This window comes from Myripristis murdjan, chromosome 14 (genome assembly GCF_902150065.1).
Source record: "Myripristis murdjan chromosome 14, fMyrMur1.1, whole genome shotgun sequence".
Taxonomy (NCBI): Eukaryota; Metazoa; Chordata; class Actinopteri; order Holocentriformes; family Holocentridae; genus Myripristis; species Myripristis murdjan.
This window is the reverse complement of record NC_043993.1, coordinates 14,230,718-14,243,918: the sequence shown is the minus strand read 5'-3', so window position 1 is coordinate 14,243,918 and position 13,201 is coordinate 14,230,718. Positions and strand designations below refer to the sequence as shown.

The 13,201-nt window shown below is 41.0% G+C and overlaps 1 protein-coding gene across 3 annotated transcripts in view; it reads left to right on the top strand.

Annotated features, from left to right (window-relative positions):
- trim3b (tripartite motif containing 3b) overlaps window positions 1-11,730 on the top strand; it is a 43,069-nt gene extending 31,339 nt beyond the window's left edge. For 2 of the 3 annotated variants that reach the window (XM_030068909.1, XM_030068907.1), the window contains 14 exons: window positions 159-269; window positions 483-634; window positions 1,430-1,610; window positions 1,939-2,040; window positions 2,556-2,654; window positions 3,227-3,379; window positions 3,927-4,305; window positions 4,909-5,012; window positions 5,151-5,318; window positions 6,130-6,298; window positions 6,660-6,701; window positions 8,156-8,226; window positions 8,387-8,527; window positions 9,023-11,730. In XM_030068909.1, the coding sequence (XP_029924769.1) occupies window positions 159-269; window positions 483-634; window positions 1,430-1,610; window positions 1,939-2,040; window positions 2,556-2,654; window positions 3,227-3,379; window positions 3,927-4,305; window positions 4,909-5,012; window positions 5,151-5,318; window positions 6,130-6,298; window positions 6,660-6,701; window positions 8,156-8,226; window positions 8,387-8,527; window positions 9,023-9,175 (2,025 nt within the window). In that variant the 3' untranslated portion in view covers window positions 9,176-11,730. The remainder of the gene's footprint in view (window positions 1-158; window positions 270-482; window positions 635-1,429; window positions 1,611-1,938; window positions 2,041-2,555; window positions 2,655-3,226; window positions 3,380-3,926; window positions 4,306-4,908; window positions 5,013-5,150; window positions 5,319-6,129; window positions 6,299-6,659; window positions 6,702-8,155; window positions 8,227-8,386; window positions 8,528-9,022) is intronic. The other variant, XM_030068910.1, reaches the window with a different exon arrangement.
- The last annotated feature ends 1,471 nt before the right edge of the window (window positions 11,731-13,201 follow it).

Sequence of the window (13,201 nt, the reverse complement as noted above, 5' to 3'; positions counted from 1 at the left end):
ATCCATACACATGCAGCAGGGTGGTTATCAGGAGACATTACTGACATGCACAGAGACATGACATGACATTGATGCCTATGATCTGAAAACTCTGCTGCTGCTCATTCAGCGATACTTTTCAAATTAATAATGTAGAAGTTTGAAATGTATTTGTGCAGGTCCTCCAGAGAGACCCGGAGTGCTCTCGGCCAGAGGCCTGCAGCGTGCTGGAGTCAGTCAGTGCCGCTGTAGCAGGGAAGCCCCTGTGCTGCCCAAACCACGAGGGAAAGGTGGGAATCCCTTCTACCTTACATTTATTTTTATCAGCTGCAATTGTGTGTGACACCTCCGCCTAGATATTGCCTCCCTCAAACTGGACCAGACTTGTGACTTGGACTTTGTAGCAAATGATTAATGTTCCAGAAATAGCTACTACTTGTCATGCTGACTTGCCTGTAATGCCCAAACAGATTGAGCTTTTAACAGCTTGTCTCCCTCTGCAGGTGATGGAGTTTTACTGCGAGTCCTGTGAGACGGCCATGTGTCTGGACTGTACAGAAGGCGAGCACCGGGAGCACATGACTGTTCCTCTGCGGGACGTCGTGGAACAACACAAAGCTGCCCTGAAGACCCAGCTGGACGCCATACGCAGCAGGTGAGGGCTTTGGACCTGGATTAAGCTCTGACAATATTTTCCTCACATCGGGTGTTTGGAATCTTAAGCGTTTGTCCCAGATATGGTGTGTGCCATTTCTGGGTTGGATGAGTGTAGTGAAACACAGAAACACACCCACTTCAATTATGAACAAAGCTATTTAAGTCTTTCTTTTTTTCATATACAGTCTTTTTCCTGTTTCGTGTCACTCTTTAGTGTGTGCTAGTGTGTTTGTAGTTTGTATTACTGTTAATATTTCAGTGAGTTTCTGTTTAATTTCATTTTTATCTGTGGTTGCACTAAGTATTCTGTAATGAAAACAGTAAGGCTGTAAAAAAAAATACTTTTTATAAATGATTAAATTCACGATTTACATGACTGAACATCTGTTCAGAAAAAAATTGCCTACAGTTCTCCACCCAAAATTTGTTCTTTTTTACTGTGCACATAAGCAAATAGATTAAAACTTAAACATATTAAGTTCTAAACATTTTTATTTTATTTTAAGCCAATTTTACAAGTATACAGTATAGTTTAAAGTCTGTTTTATTTTATTTATTTATTTATTTATTTATTTATTGTTTTGGAAAATCTATTTTTATTTTTTTTTTTAGTTCATGCCATTTTGTAACACCTTGTTTTCATCTTACTTTCTCCTCTTAACAGTAACCTTGGCTATGTAATTATTTTATGGACAAAGGAAAATGATCGCCAGCAGACAGAATCTTGCTTGCATAACAAATCTTGCTTGGTTGATTATTTTCTCAAAATCGGTCCTGCTGTTTCATATCCCAGGCTCCCCCAGCTGACAGCTGCCATTGAGCTGGTGACAGAAATCTCTCGCCAGCTGACAGAGAGGAAGAATGAGGCGGTAGTCGAGATCACAGGGACTTTTGAGGAACTTGAGCGGGCGCTGCATCAGCGCAAGAGCGCTCTCATCACGGACCTGGAGAACATCTGCAGCACCAAGCAGAAGGTTAGTGTGTTACAGCTGCATGTACTTGCATGTGTTATGTGCACATGTGCTCACACACAGGAAGACAAATTCAATCTGGAAACAGTCAATCTGCACTCAGCACCTGGACATGACCTGTCACATCTCTCACACCAGTCAACACTGCAGCCTGACGACTGAATGAGCGTCTCCTTTGATCTGCACTTCTCCTCTCTTATCCCCTCCTCCGCTCCCCTCTCACAACCTCTAAAATCCTCTCCTCTGTTTTCCTCAACTGCGTTCTTTCAACATCATCCTCTTTTTCTTCTTTTGTCCCTTCCTCCCCCTCTTGCCACTTACCTTAATGCAGGTCCTGCAAGCCCAGCTTTCATCTCTCCTCCAGGGGAAGGAGCACATCCAGAGCAGTTGCAGCTTTACCGAGCAGGCACTCAGCCACGGCAGCGCTACCGAGGTGGGCTTGCAGCTTATAATTTGTACAAGAAAACTTACAAACAGGCTACAGCACAGAAGACAGAAGACACATCTGGTGTGATGCAGATTTAAATTAGTCTGTATATTTACCCGTGCACAGGATTTCATGTTAAAAATTCATTTCAGTTATTAAACACAAGGTGACTAAAGTGCTTTCCATAGAAAAAAGATGTGAAATCTTGTGCCATAATCCAAGCTAGGTTTCCATACAGAAGCCCCAATTCAAATGTTAAAACAATAGTGTACTGACTGAATGTTGTCATGATGGCAATCATGCTATAGGACAATCTGGCAAGTTGCACAAAACAGCAAACACCTAAACCAAATGTTTAGTACGTTTATACAGGGTTGAGTGCACAATCCATACTGTTTATTTTATACTATGTAATACTTTATCTAATACTGCAGATTAAGGTTTTACATGCAAAACATGCAAAACACATGATAAGCTGGCTTAGCATGGCTTTCTTCTACGCTACATGTTTTGGTGTGTAGGTGCTTCTGGTTCAGAAACAGATGAGTGAGCGAGTAGCAGCTCTGGCTCGGCATGACTTCCCAGAGAGACCACACCAGAACGCTCACCTGGACTGTCAGGTACCTGCTGCTGCAAACAGTGACCCTGCTTTCATGTTCATTACTATCGTCTTACAGATATTCCCACAAAGGGGTGGTGTTGCAGGATTTTGGTCAGTACCACAGTCTGCTAAATCCAAAACTGAGCAACAAGTTTAGGTGCAGGTGAGGTTGTAACATTGAAGTGCAGAAAATACATCAGGAGCAAGGACTCAAATGAAAAAAGAGCCATGTGTAGCTCATGCATGGCCTGTCAAGTGAACAATAGACATAGAGGACATTGAATTAGAAGTGGGGTAATTAGTTTCTCTGCTGTTAATAATTCTACTAATAATCTCAGCTACAGATATGAGGCTATTTGGCAGCCATTTGTCAGAATGCATCACGCTGAATACCAACTGTGATCTTCAAAACTAGTTCAGAAATTAATGTTTGGAAAGAAACTCTGAAACTAAAACTCACTTTCACTGTGAGGAAGGCATGGATGCTGAAATGTCAGGGTAGTAAAATGTATCAAGAGCAACTACACAATGTGTGGGTATTTTTCGATCTGCATCTTTTGTCCTGCACCTGCATGATTTGGATGCCACCAGGTGGAGACTGAAGGTCTGCGGCGCTCCATCCAGAACCTGGGGGTCCTCCTCACCACGGCAGCAGTGGGTCACACCTCCGTCGCCACAGGAGAGGGCCTCCGCCACGCAGCCACTGGACAACATCACAGCATTACCGTGACAACAAAAGACAAAGTACTGTGCTTAAATTACTTTGATCTGCTGAGATTTATTATGAGAAAGCACACGCATTGTCAATCACGGCCACTTCAGCTGTTTGTTTGATCAGAAAACTCAAATTACTTCTTGACATAATCATTTCACACATATTTCCATACTGTATCTCACTTCTTTAATATTAGCCACGCTCACCAAAGCAATTAACAAGGACTATTATCATCAAAAGCAAAAATTTTGCTTGTGATGTTCTGATAGAAAGAGTGCAACTCTAGTTGGGAGCTGAGATATGCAGACAGATTTACACGTGTGCTTAGATTTGATATAATAAATGATGGTAATAAACTGGTCCTGCAGTTTTTTTCAGGAATTAAAGTGACATTATTATTTGAAGTACAAGTGAGAATTACATAGGGAAGCGGGTTGGGGGCTAGAGATAACATTTTTTGTGTTTGCATCCTAACACTACACCTCTGTTCATATGGCATTATATTGAAAATAATTATATTTCTATTTGTGTTGTTCAACAATCTAACTTTCAAATTCACTGGATTTCTGTCTGTAGGATGGGGAGTTGGTGCGGACAGGAAACGCTGTTTTAAAGGCAGAGATTCTGTCTGCTGACGGGAGCCGGGTCGCAGAGACGGAGATAACGGACAATAAGAACGGGACGTACGAGGTGGGCTACACGTTACGCTCTGAGGGGGAGTACTCCTTCGCTCTGTCTCTGTACGGCCAGCCCATACGGGGCAGCCCCTTCCGGCTGCGGGCTGTCAAGCCCTCAGATGTGCCACAGTCTCCAGATGACGTGAAGAGGAGGGTGAAGTCTCCCAGCGGGACGGGGGGCCACATACGGCAGAAGGCAGTGCGCCGGCCTTCCAGCATGTACAGCACCACCAAGAAGAAGGAGAATCCAATTGAGGACGAGCTGATCTACCGAGTGGGTAAGACAGACAAAGAAAATTCTTAAAACAGTCTGAGCTGGGCCAAAAGAGTATTTTCTCATAGTTTTTATAGCTTTTTTTTTTTTTTTGGTTACTTCTGCCTGATACATTTGCGGCATGTTACAGTAATGTTACATAAGGTTTAGATGAGGGGCAGTCTATACAAACTCCAGAATCACAGTATCTATGACCAGATATCTTGATATCAATATGCGTAATATCAATATGCTTGTAAAGATGACTAGTGGTGTTTTCATAAGATATTTGCACACAAGAAGTTTTTGAAAAACAGTCATTAGTAACGTAGACATGATGACCAAACAGGTAGAGGAAACAGCTAGAGCAGTCTAAGTTCTGTTTAAAACCAGGAAAAGGCACAGATTAAAACAAATGCTGTGAATTGTGTCCATATTTTACTTAGGTCTAATAACAAAATAAAAAGTCGATAGTAGAGATAACAGAACCGACATCTTTCTATCACATCTATCCACATGTATGAGACCTAAATAGCCAAACTTTCTTCCATAACCATCCTTTAAAGGCAAAAACTGCACGGTGTGACACAAGTTGTATTGATTGAGTGTGTCATTGTCTATTTGGCAGGTTCCCGGGGCAGAGAGAAAGGGGAGTTCACCAATCTGCAGGGAATCTCAGCTTCCACCAATGGCAGAGTGGTGGTGGCTGACAGCAACAACCAGTGCATACAGGTGAGAGAGAGAAAGAGAGAGAGAGGGAGGAGAGAATCCTATAAAAAAGAGCCATATCTTTTTAGACCGCTTGGTTCAGACTGCTCACAGTGACTTTGAGATCGCTCTACAGATGCGCTTTGATCCACCTCATTGCAGGTATTCTCCAATGATGGGCAGTTCAAGATGCGCTTTGGGGTCAGAGGTCGCTCTCCGGGCCAGCTGCAGAGACCCACAGGCGTGACTGTGGACATGAACGGTGACATTGTGGTGGCTGACTATGACAATCGATGGGTCAGCATCTTCTCTTCCGATGGCAAGTTTAAGGTGAGATCTCAGAGTGAGAAACCTCAGCAAAACTGACATTTAAAAGAAACTACTCGTGTCATTTCTAATAAAAAGTAATTGGTAAATTCACCCATCATTTCCTAAGTGTGCTCGTCTCTACAGAGATGTGAGGCTCTGTGAGGGAGAGTTACTATTATTTTGATTGCTCTGCCAAGACAAATTAAATGAAAAGTCCTGCTTGGAGCACTTTTTTCTGCTTCCCTGATATTAGCCTCTTTCTTTTCCTCTTTTTTAAAATGAAACAAGACAAAAGATTTTACCTAAAGGATCCAGAGAAATATGAGGATAGTTAAAAAAAACAAACAAACAAAAAAAAAAAACACATAGGTTTATAACACTGACAGAGTGTAATATTTTGAGTAGCAATGCATCCATGTGGTTTTTGAGATGGATAGTGAAATGCAGTTATCTACCCTTGCATAAATGATATGATACAGATTTTTTTTGCAATTTACATTTTTGCAAGAATCATAACACAAATGCAGATGCAAAACAGATCAAAAATTTCAGTCAGGCCAGCGTAAAGACAATTAAATGTTTTTTTGTTTTTTTTTAACCAAACTACCATGTTGGCTTTACACAGCTGCTAATTTTACAGTCACTTTAAGTGACTTTGTTTTTTAAAGTTGATATCGGCCAATTCCAATCGCTTGTCAATACATGACCTATTGATAATTTTAGGGCCTGTTCCCTCTTGGCCTGAATGGAATGCAGCTGCTTCAAATCCATGAGAACCCAAATAAATTTGTTTGCCATCTTGATCTTCAATCTGTTCTTCTCTCTCTCTCAGAATAAAATCGGTGCAGGGCGCCTGATGGGGCCCAAGGGTGTGGCTGTGGACAGGAACGGGCACATCATCGCCGTGGACAACAAGGCCTGCTGCGTCTTCATCTTTCAATCAAACGGGAAGCTCGTGACCAAGTTTGGAGCCAGGGGGACGTCTGACAGACAGTTTGCAGGTGAGAACAGCTGAGATGAGTACCATCCGACATCATCATCAATGCAGATAAATGCAGCCTTTAAAATAAATCCAGCATGATGTATTACATATTCAGTGTAACATTTGTAATGACCACACATAACAAAATATGATATGGCATATATCATGGTGGATTTTAAGTCCCATGGAACTGTTGGTGTAATTGCTTTGCAACATGTGGCCGCATTACTTTCTACAGCTTTGAAGACTTTGCTGTCAGAACAAGTGCTTCCCATGAAGAAGACCGTGACCACCCCAGACTCATTTCCTCTACTCTTATTCTTTATATCTGACAACCTATTTTTCTTTCTTTCTGTTCTTCCTCCTGTTTTCCAATTCAGAAAAACTTGGCCCAAACTTAAATAAATCTGGCTCAGTTTTCAGTAAGTATTAAGTGTGGCCTTGATACCACCTTAATCCCACAGTGCAGTGCTCTCTGTCTAACCCAGTGCCCTGATATTGTGTCTGACCTCCTGAAAACTCAAATTGTTGATAAATTGTTGGATCAAGCTGTGCCTGTACAACAATGATTACAGATACATGCAAATGCCATTGTAATAATCACTATTATTACAATCATTATCAGTATAACATTCTGTCCTGTGCATTGTGATGTTTTGTTTGTCCACAATGGCTATGAAATGATTAGTGTGAATGAATTTCACTGTTCTGAATCCAGTGCCCTGAAACTAACCAGTCTTCACTGTTTGGAATGTGATGCTCAGCGTTGGGAGCTCGAGATTTTTTTGTTGTAATTACCAACTCAGCAAATTCATTTTGTAATTCTCATAAGTAGTTACTTCGCTACTCCAGTAACCTAATTACTTTTTAAAATATCTCTTTACAGATTGAGCATTAAATGACCTTTAAGGTGTAGGAAGGCTTCCTCCTCCTTGTTTCTGAGATTTTACATCACCACCATTCAAAATCATTTATACCTGAGATGTGAAACATACTCTTTGATCAATTAGAGCATGCACCAACTTTTATGAATGCTTTTTATATAATCCAACTCGGATTGTATGTTTCTGTATTGCTGTTGTGAGAAGATGACAACAAGAGTGGAACTCGATTCAATATGTCCAAAGCATGAAAACAACGGAATCTTTTGTACCAAACAAACTACTCGAGGTGACTGGGACTGCAGCTACAGCCACAACTACTGAAATTTGGGTTTAAATGTGCACTTTGCAAAATTGCTTAGGGTTGATTTAAACAAGGTCTGTTTAGACTCATCTGAAAAAAATGTGGAATAAGCACATAATTTATCAGAGGATCATACCATTGAGCCACTTAAATCACCCTGCTGCAACTTTGCACAGTGTTCCTTTAAATAAAACTATAGTACGGAACGTTTCCATATAAATAAATATTTATTACCTTCTATCTAATACTAAACAAGTTCACACAATTGTGATTAAACCTATCGCCCACAAATAAAACTCCCTGTATTTTGCACCATTGCAGAAATTCTCATGCTGTTGCACAGCTGACCTTTTGTGACCCCGATCACACTTTTCACAATGTTTACCAGACCTGTGTATGGCATGATTAATTACATAGTCTAAAAACTCCATGACTCTCTCCTTTTATCCCTCCTGTTTTTCTCTGCATGGGAAGATTGAAAGCAACTTCTCAAACAGCATTTAGCTTACTGCCACAAGAGGGAGACAAATCACTCATAACCACATAGTTCCGCACTGCAGTTTTACAATAAACAGTAGCAGTAGGAATGGACTGATGCAGGTCACATGAATCAGTCTCAGTTCTAAGTGCAAAAAAACCCAAAAAACATAACCAGTGCATGTTTAAATAACACAACCCTGTCTTCTGCCAGGTCCACACTTTGTTGCAGTGAACAACAAGAATGAAATTGTTGTGACAGATTTTCACAATCACTCTGTAAAGGTAAGACATGCCTTGTGCTCTCTTCAGTCTTATGTGTGATGCATGTACAATAATTATTTTAACTTCTAGGCGCTACTCACTCAAATAGATCCAAGCATGTTTGGACATGGTGTAGCTTTGAACAAACTTTGAGATGTGTTTAATGACCTCCTGTCTGTAGGTGTACAGTGCAGATGGAGAGTTCCTGTTTAAATTTGGCTCTCATGGTGAGGGCAATGGCCAGTTCAATGCTCCCACCGGCGTGGCTGTGGACTCAAATGGAAACATCATCGTAGCCGACTGGGGAAACAGTAGAATACAGGTGAGACAGACACTACTCACTCTGGGATGAACATACTGACTTGAATGCTATATTTTTGCCAGTATGTATCAGTGCAGTTTCCTTGAGCTGTAATTAAATGTAAGGGACCTTCAGATGACAGTTAATTGTGCATGAGTTTTATTTTCAGCATTTCCTTGTCTCCCAGCATCACAGTAGAATGGGGCTCTTTTTGTGACGCTCAAACCGCCAAACATCTACATGTGAAAAACTCTATAGCAACAAATCTACCTAAAAATGACATGGATACCTGACATAGTCCACAGCCCTTGGAGGCTTTTGTTGGGAATTATTTTCTGCCAAAAGACAGACAAACATTATTTATATACATTTATATTCATACTCATTGCCCCCAGTGAGTATGAATTCATGAGTGGGAGAATGCCTTTTTTACATTTTGGGTGTATTGTACCTTTAAGTGTTTTCTTCACACAACATGACAGTGCAAACTTTAACCTTTATGTTTTTGTCTTTCAGGTGTTTGACAGCACCGGCTCCTTCCTGTCCTATATCAACACGTCAGCAGACCCGCTGTACGGGCCACAGGGCCTCGCCCTCACCTCCGATGGACACGTGGCTGTGGCCGACTCTGGCAACCACTGCTTCAAGGTTTACCGCTACCTGCAGTAACCTGACGGGGGGGGGGCAGCTACAAGACAGCTCCTCACTATACAGGTCAACATCATACACCACTAGGGAACATAGAGCCGAAACGTGCCCGCCCCACTTCCAGAAGCAAATTTCCCATTCATTTCCTCCTTAATCTCTTCAGAAAACTCCCGATAATGAGGAGTTTTAAGCTTTTAACTGAGTCAGTCAACTACAAGATGAATTGTGTGCATATAGCAGTGGATTCAAGAACAAAAAAAATAAATAAATAAATAAAAAAAAATAACAGTAAAACACTGTGTAAATACCATTTTTAAGAGGGAATGAACTACTCACCCCATACATCATTGCAAGTAATGTCATGAATTCCCTTTCTCTTAATTTCAGCAGTAATACTAATGCAGATGCCAGTAAAGTGTAACAATATAGTAGTGAGTGTTGATTTGCAATGATTTTCTTTCCCCTCATCTATAATAAAACAACAACATGTCTGACAACAAAATCATAGTGGAGCAGCAGCAGTTTCACACAAGTCTGGCTACTGGCAGCAACTCTGGCATGGGTAGCGTTTCTATGGTGACAGCAGCCTCTCTGATTGGTGGGAACTTGCTAAAGTTTGTGGGTAGTGTAGTATTTCACAGGGGACACTTAGGAATATATATAGAGAGTTATTTTCACATTCTGATGGGTCATGCTGTGTCAGCCCCAGACTGTCAAGATGTCAGAGTGGATAATCCAACTTTCTATGGAAAAAATGAATGGGAACTTTATTTCCACAGTGGGACATTTCAGCTCTATGGCTGGCCAGAGCATCATTGCCAGTTTGAAGGTGGTGATACACTCTGCAGCTTACTGGGCAGGACTCCTAGCAACAGGCAAATCTGGTCGTTGTTTCCCGGTGAGAAGATGTTATGTTATTCAAGAAACAATGGTGATCAGCACCCTCCTTGAACACTGTTGCCCCAGGAAATGACCCTGTGTACCACTGCCTTACCATGTCTCCTCATTACACACAGCAGAGCACACGCAGACAGGAATGTGTTGTTTGAAAAGGAATTATTTGCTTGTCCTCATCCTGCACCTTATCGCCCAGCCAAGACCCCCACGCATAAATATAGATTCGTTTCATCTTGCTGAATTTCCTCCTCATCCCAATCAATCGTAAAGTGAGCTGCCCTCGGCGAGGTTGGGAATAAAGGCTTTATCCTTTTATCCTTTTTTTTTTTTTTTTTTTTTTTTTTGAATACCCAAAGATGAGCATCAAGAAGCACAACAGTATTCGCACGACGGTCCATGCTGTTTGGATGGGTTTTGAACACGTCATCATCAAATCCAAATTCCCTCTGTTATGATTTAAATAAAACATCTTGGCTCTGACCCCGTTATTACTTGCACTTTTGTGTATTCATATCTACAACTGTATGTAGTTGTACATATGCATATTTAAGTGTATATATGGATTTGGTGTCCATGTTATTTCACTATATACTTATCATTATTATTATTATTATTATTATTATTATTATTATTATTATTATTATCGTTGTTGTTTCAGCAATTAATCGAGGATTTTAACACTGGAGTACCGATACAGTAGGAGGTCGTGCCAAGTAGTAGCCAACTGTACGACTCGCAAAAACATCAATAGCACAAAGTTGTATACACATTGTTTGCTGTATTTTTATTTTTTCAAAGGACTTAATTTATTTTTGATTTTCATTTCTACATAATTTCTTCTACAAATTATTTTTCTAATCGGTGCATTTGAACTGTCTCCTCTCTTTGCCAAACGTTTGTACATAGGCCTTGTAACTTGTAGCACTCGACACTGTTCTCTTTTGCCTCCTCCCATCGAGCTCACACTAAGACAAGCAGTAACTTCTCCCCTCTGCCAAAATGTATCGTTGTAAGTCGTCGTTGAACATTGCACAAAAACACAAAGATTATAAGAGTTATATAGTTTGCAAGAGTAATATATGCCTCTGTGTATAGTTATCATTTATCATAATCTGAAAGTGTACTGTATATTACAATCATATTGTTCTTGTTGTAGCTGACAAGCACCTTTATCATGGATTTTTCCAGTATTTGTACTCATATGTTTGGTAGTTGAGTGTGCTGAAGGTTTTCTCTGTGGCTCCTGCAGGAACACAACACCAGCGAACGAGCAGTGACACGGAAAGTTTTTCCTCTGTGTTTTACGAATCAGCTCTCTGCCCCTGATAGTGGACCGGTAACTCACATCGTTTCTTTGCATAAATGATGTCTGTCTCCCGTTCTGTAGGAGAAGTCTGTAATGTCACATTTGTTTACACCCCTCCTCCATAACGTTTACTCCCACCAGTTCCAACTGTGTCATTCTGGTTTTACTTTTATGTCGGTCCATCCCTCACCTGTGACTGGTCACTGACTTACTCATGTATGTGTGGAGTAAAGGAAGCACATATAAAGGAAATAATGTATCCACCATGTTGTGTGCCGTATCTTACATGAGGTCAGACTTACAAGAAGTAATCACTACATTTATGTAATCATGGCAAAGGTATGATTGTAAATATTAAAGAATGACAATATGACTTATCGTCCACATGGCTTTCTTTGTATGGCTTTAACTACTCTTTAATTCATTAATTAATTCATTTATTATGTTTTTTTGCTGCTCATGAGTCATATTTTCTCTGACAATGACACTGCTTCACACGATGTGGCACAAGGTCACTGTAGCAGTCACGGTGATTGTCCTTCATTTATGATAATGCTGAATTTACTGTTTCCCCTGATGACGAAGAGCCAAGGGGTTGCCATGGTTACCAAGCTGTCCTCTTCAGTCTGCTGCACCGGGCTCCTGGTGATGCGGCTTGTTAAAACAGTCTGGTCGAGATGCCATTGACATTCAGAATTTACCTTTTAAGGCAAAGTGTACAGAAGGAAATTGGATATTAAAATGTCAAGGCTTGATAAGATAAAAGCTGAGGAATTTGTTTGGGAGAGGGAGCTACTATCAGCATCGCCCGTTACTAGGTGAAGGAGCTGCTGGCCATGAAATTCACAGCTCTCCCAGCGCTCACCCTACACGGCATCATCAAGGCTGTCCGCACCACGCACAAATCCACCAGCCAAGGCTTCCCATCATCCTCTGAGTCACTACACCACAGCAGCAGGAGGAGATTCAGAGACGCCTGAGGGAGAGAGGGGATTCTGGAGGAACCCGGACTGACACGGCCAAACTGTTTTCTAAAGCTCTTCTTCCCAGGACAGCTGACCGGATTAGAGGTGGAGAAGAGGCTGAGACAACAGGGAGCAACAGTTGTGTGTCTGAGAGCTGCAAAAAATGCAATTTTAGCAAGTCATTTAGTCTCAAATTCACTGTTAAAATCTTGTTTTTCTCCAAATAAATGAAATAAATCTGCTAGTAGGATGAGACAATCCCACTTGTCTCCAATGCAGTGTCACTTGTGTAAAGGTATTTTTCTGGAAACAAGTATAAATATGTTGAAACTGAATACAGCAGATCAACCCACTATTATTCTTGAAAAATTGCAAGTTGCATTGGAAGTGAGTTTGTTTCATACCACTGGTGGATTATTTCTGTTTTGATTTAATAAGAAAAGGTTCACTTAAAGAGTGAATATGAGACTAAGTGGCTTTTTTTAATATGAAGATGTTGCAGTGCAGTGCTGCTAATTTAAGTGAAAGCTGAAAACAGTGCAAACTGAGTGAACGGGTCACCTTGAGGGCAAACCTGGTTATTACAGCTTGGGACCCTTCCTGCCCTGAGCACAATGTGGACCCTCCAACAGTCCTGAAAGTCTGCTTCAACAACAGCAGGTTCGATCCCACACACAGAAGTCTCAGTGAAAGCTTTAGTTTTAGTTCAGCTGGACGCAGCAAGACGCCCACACTTTAACAGGAACGAGTAAAGGAAAAAGTTCACATTCAACAGTGGAGCAGATTCTGGCTCACTTATTTGGGGCAGGGCCAAACTAAAACCTTATAACACCCACTGAACCTACTAAACTGTGATTTTGAGTAGGAAAGGGTGGAACA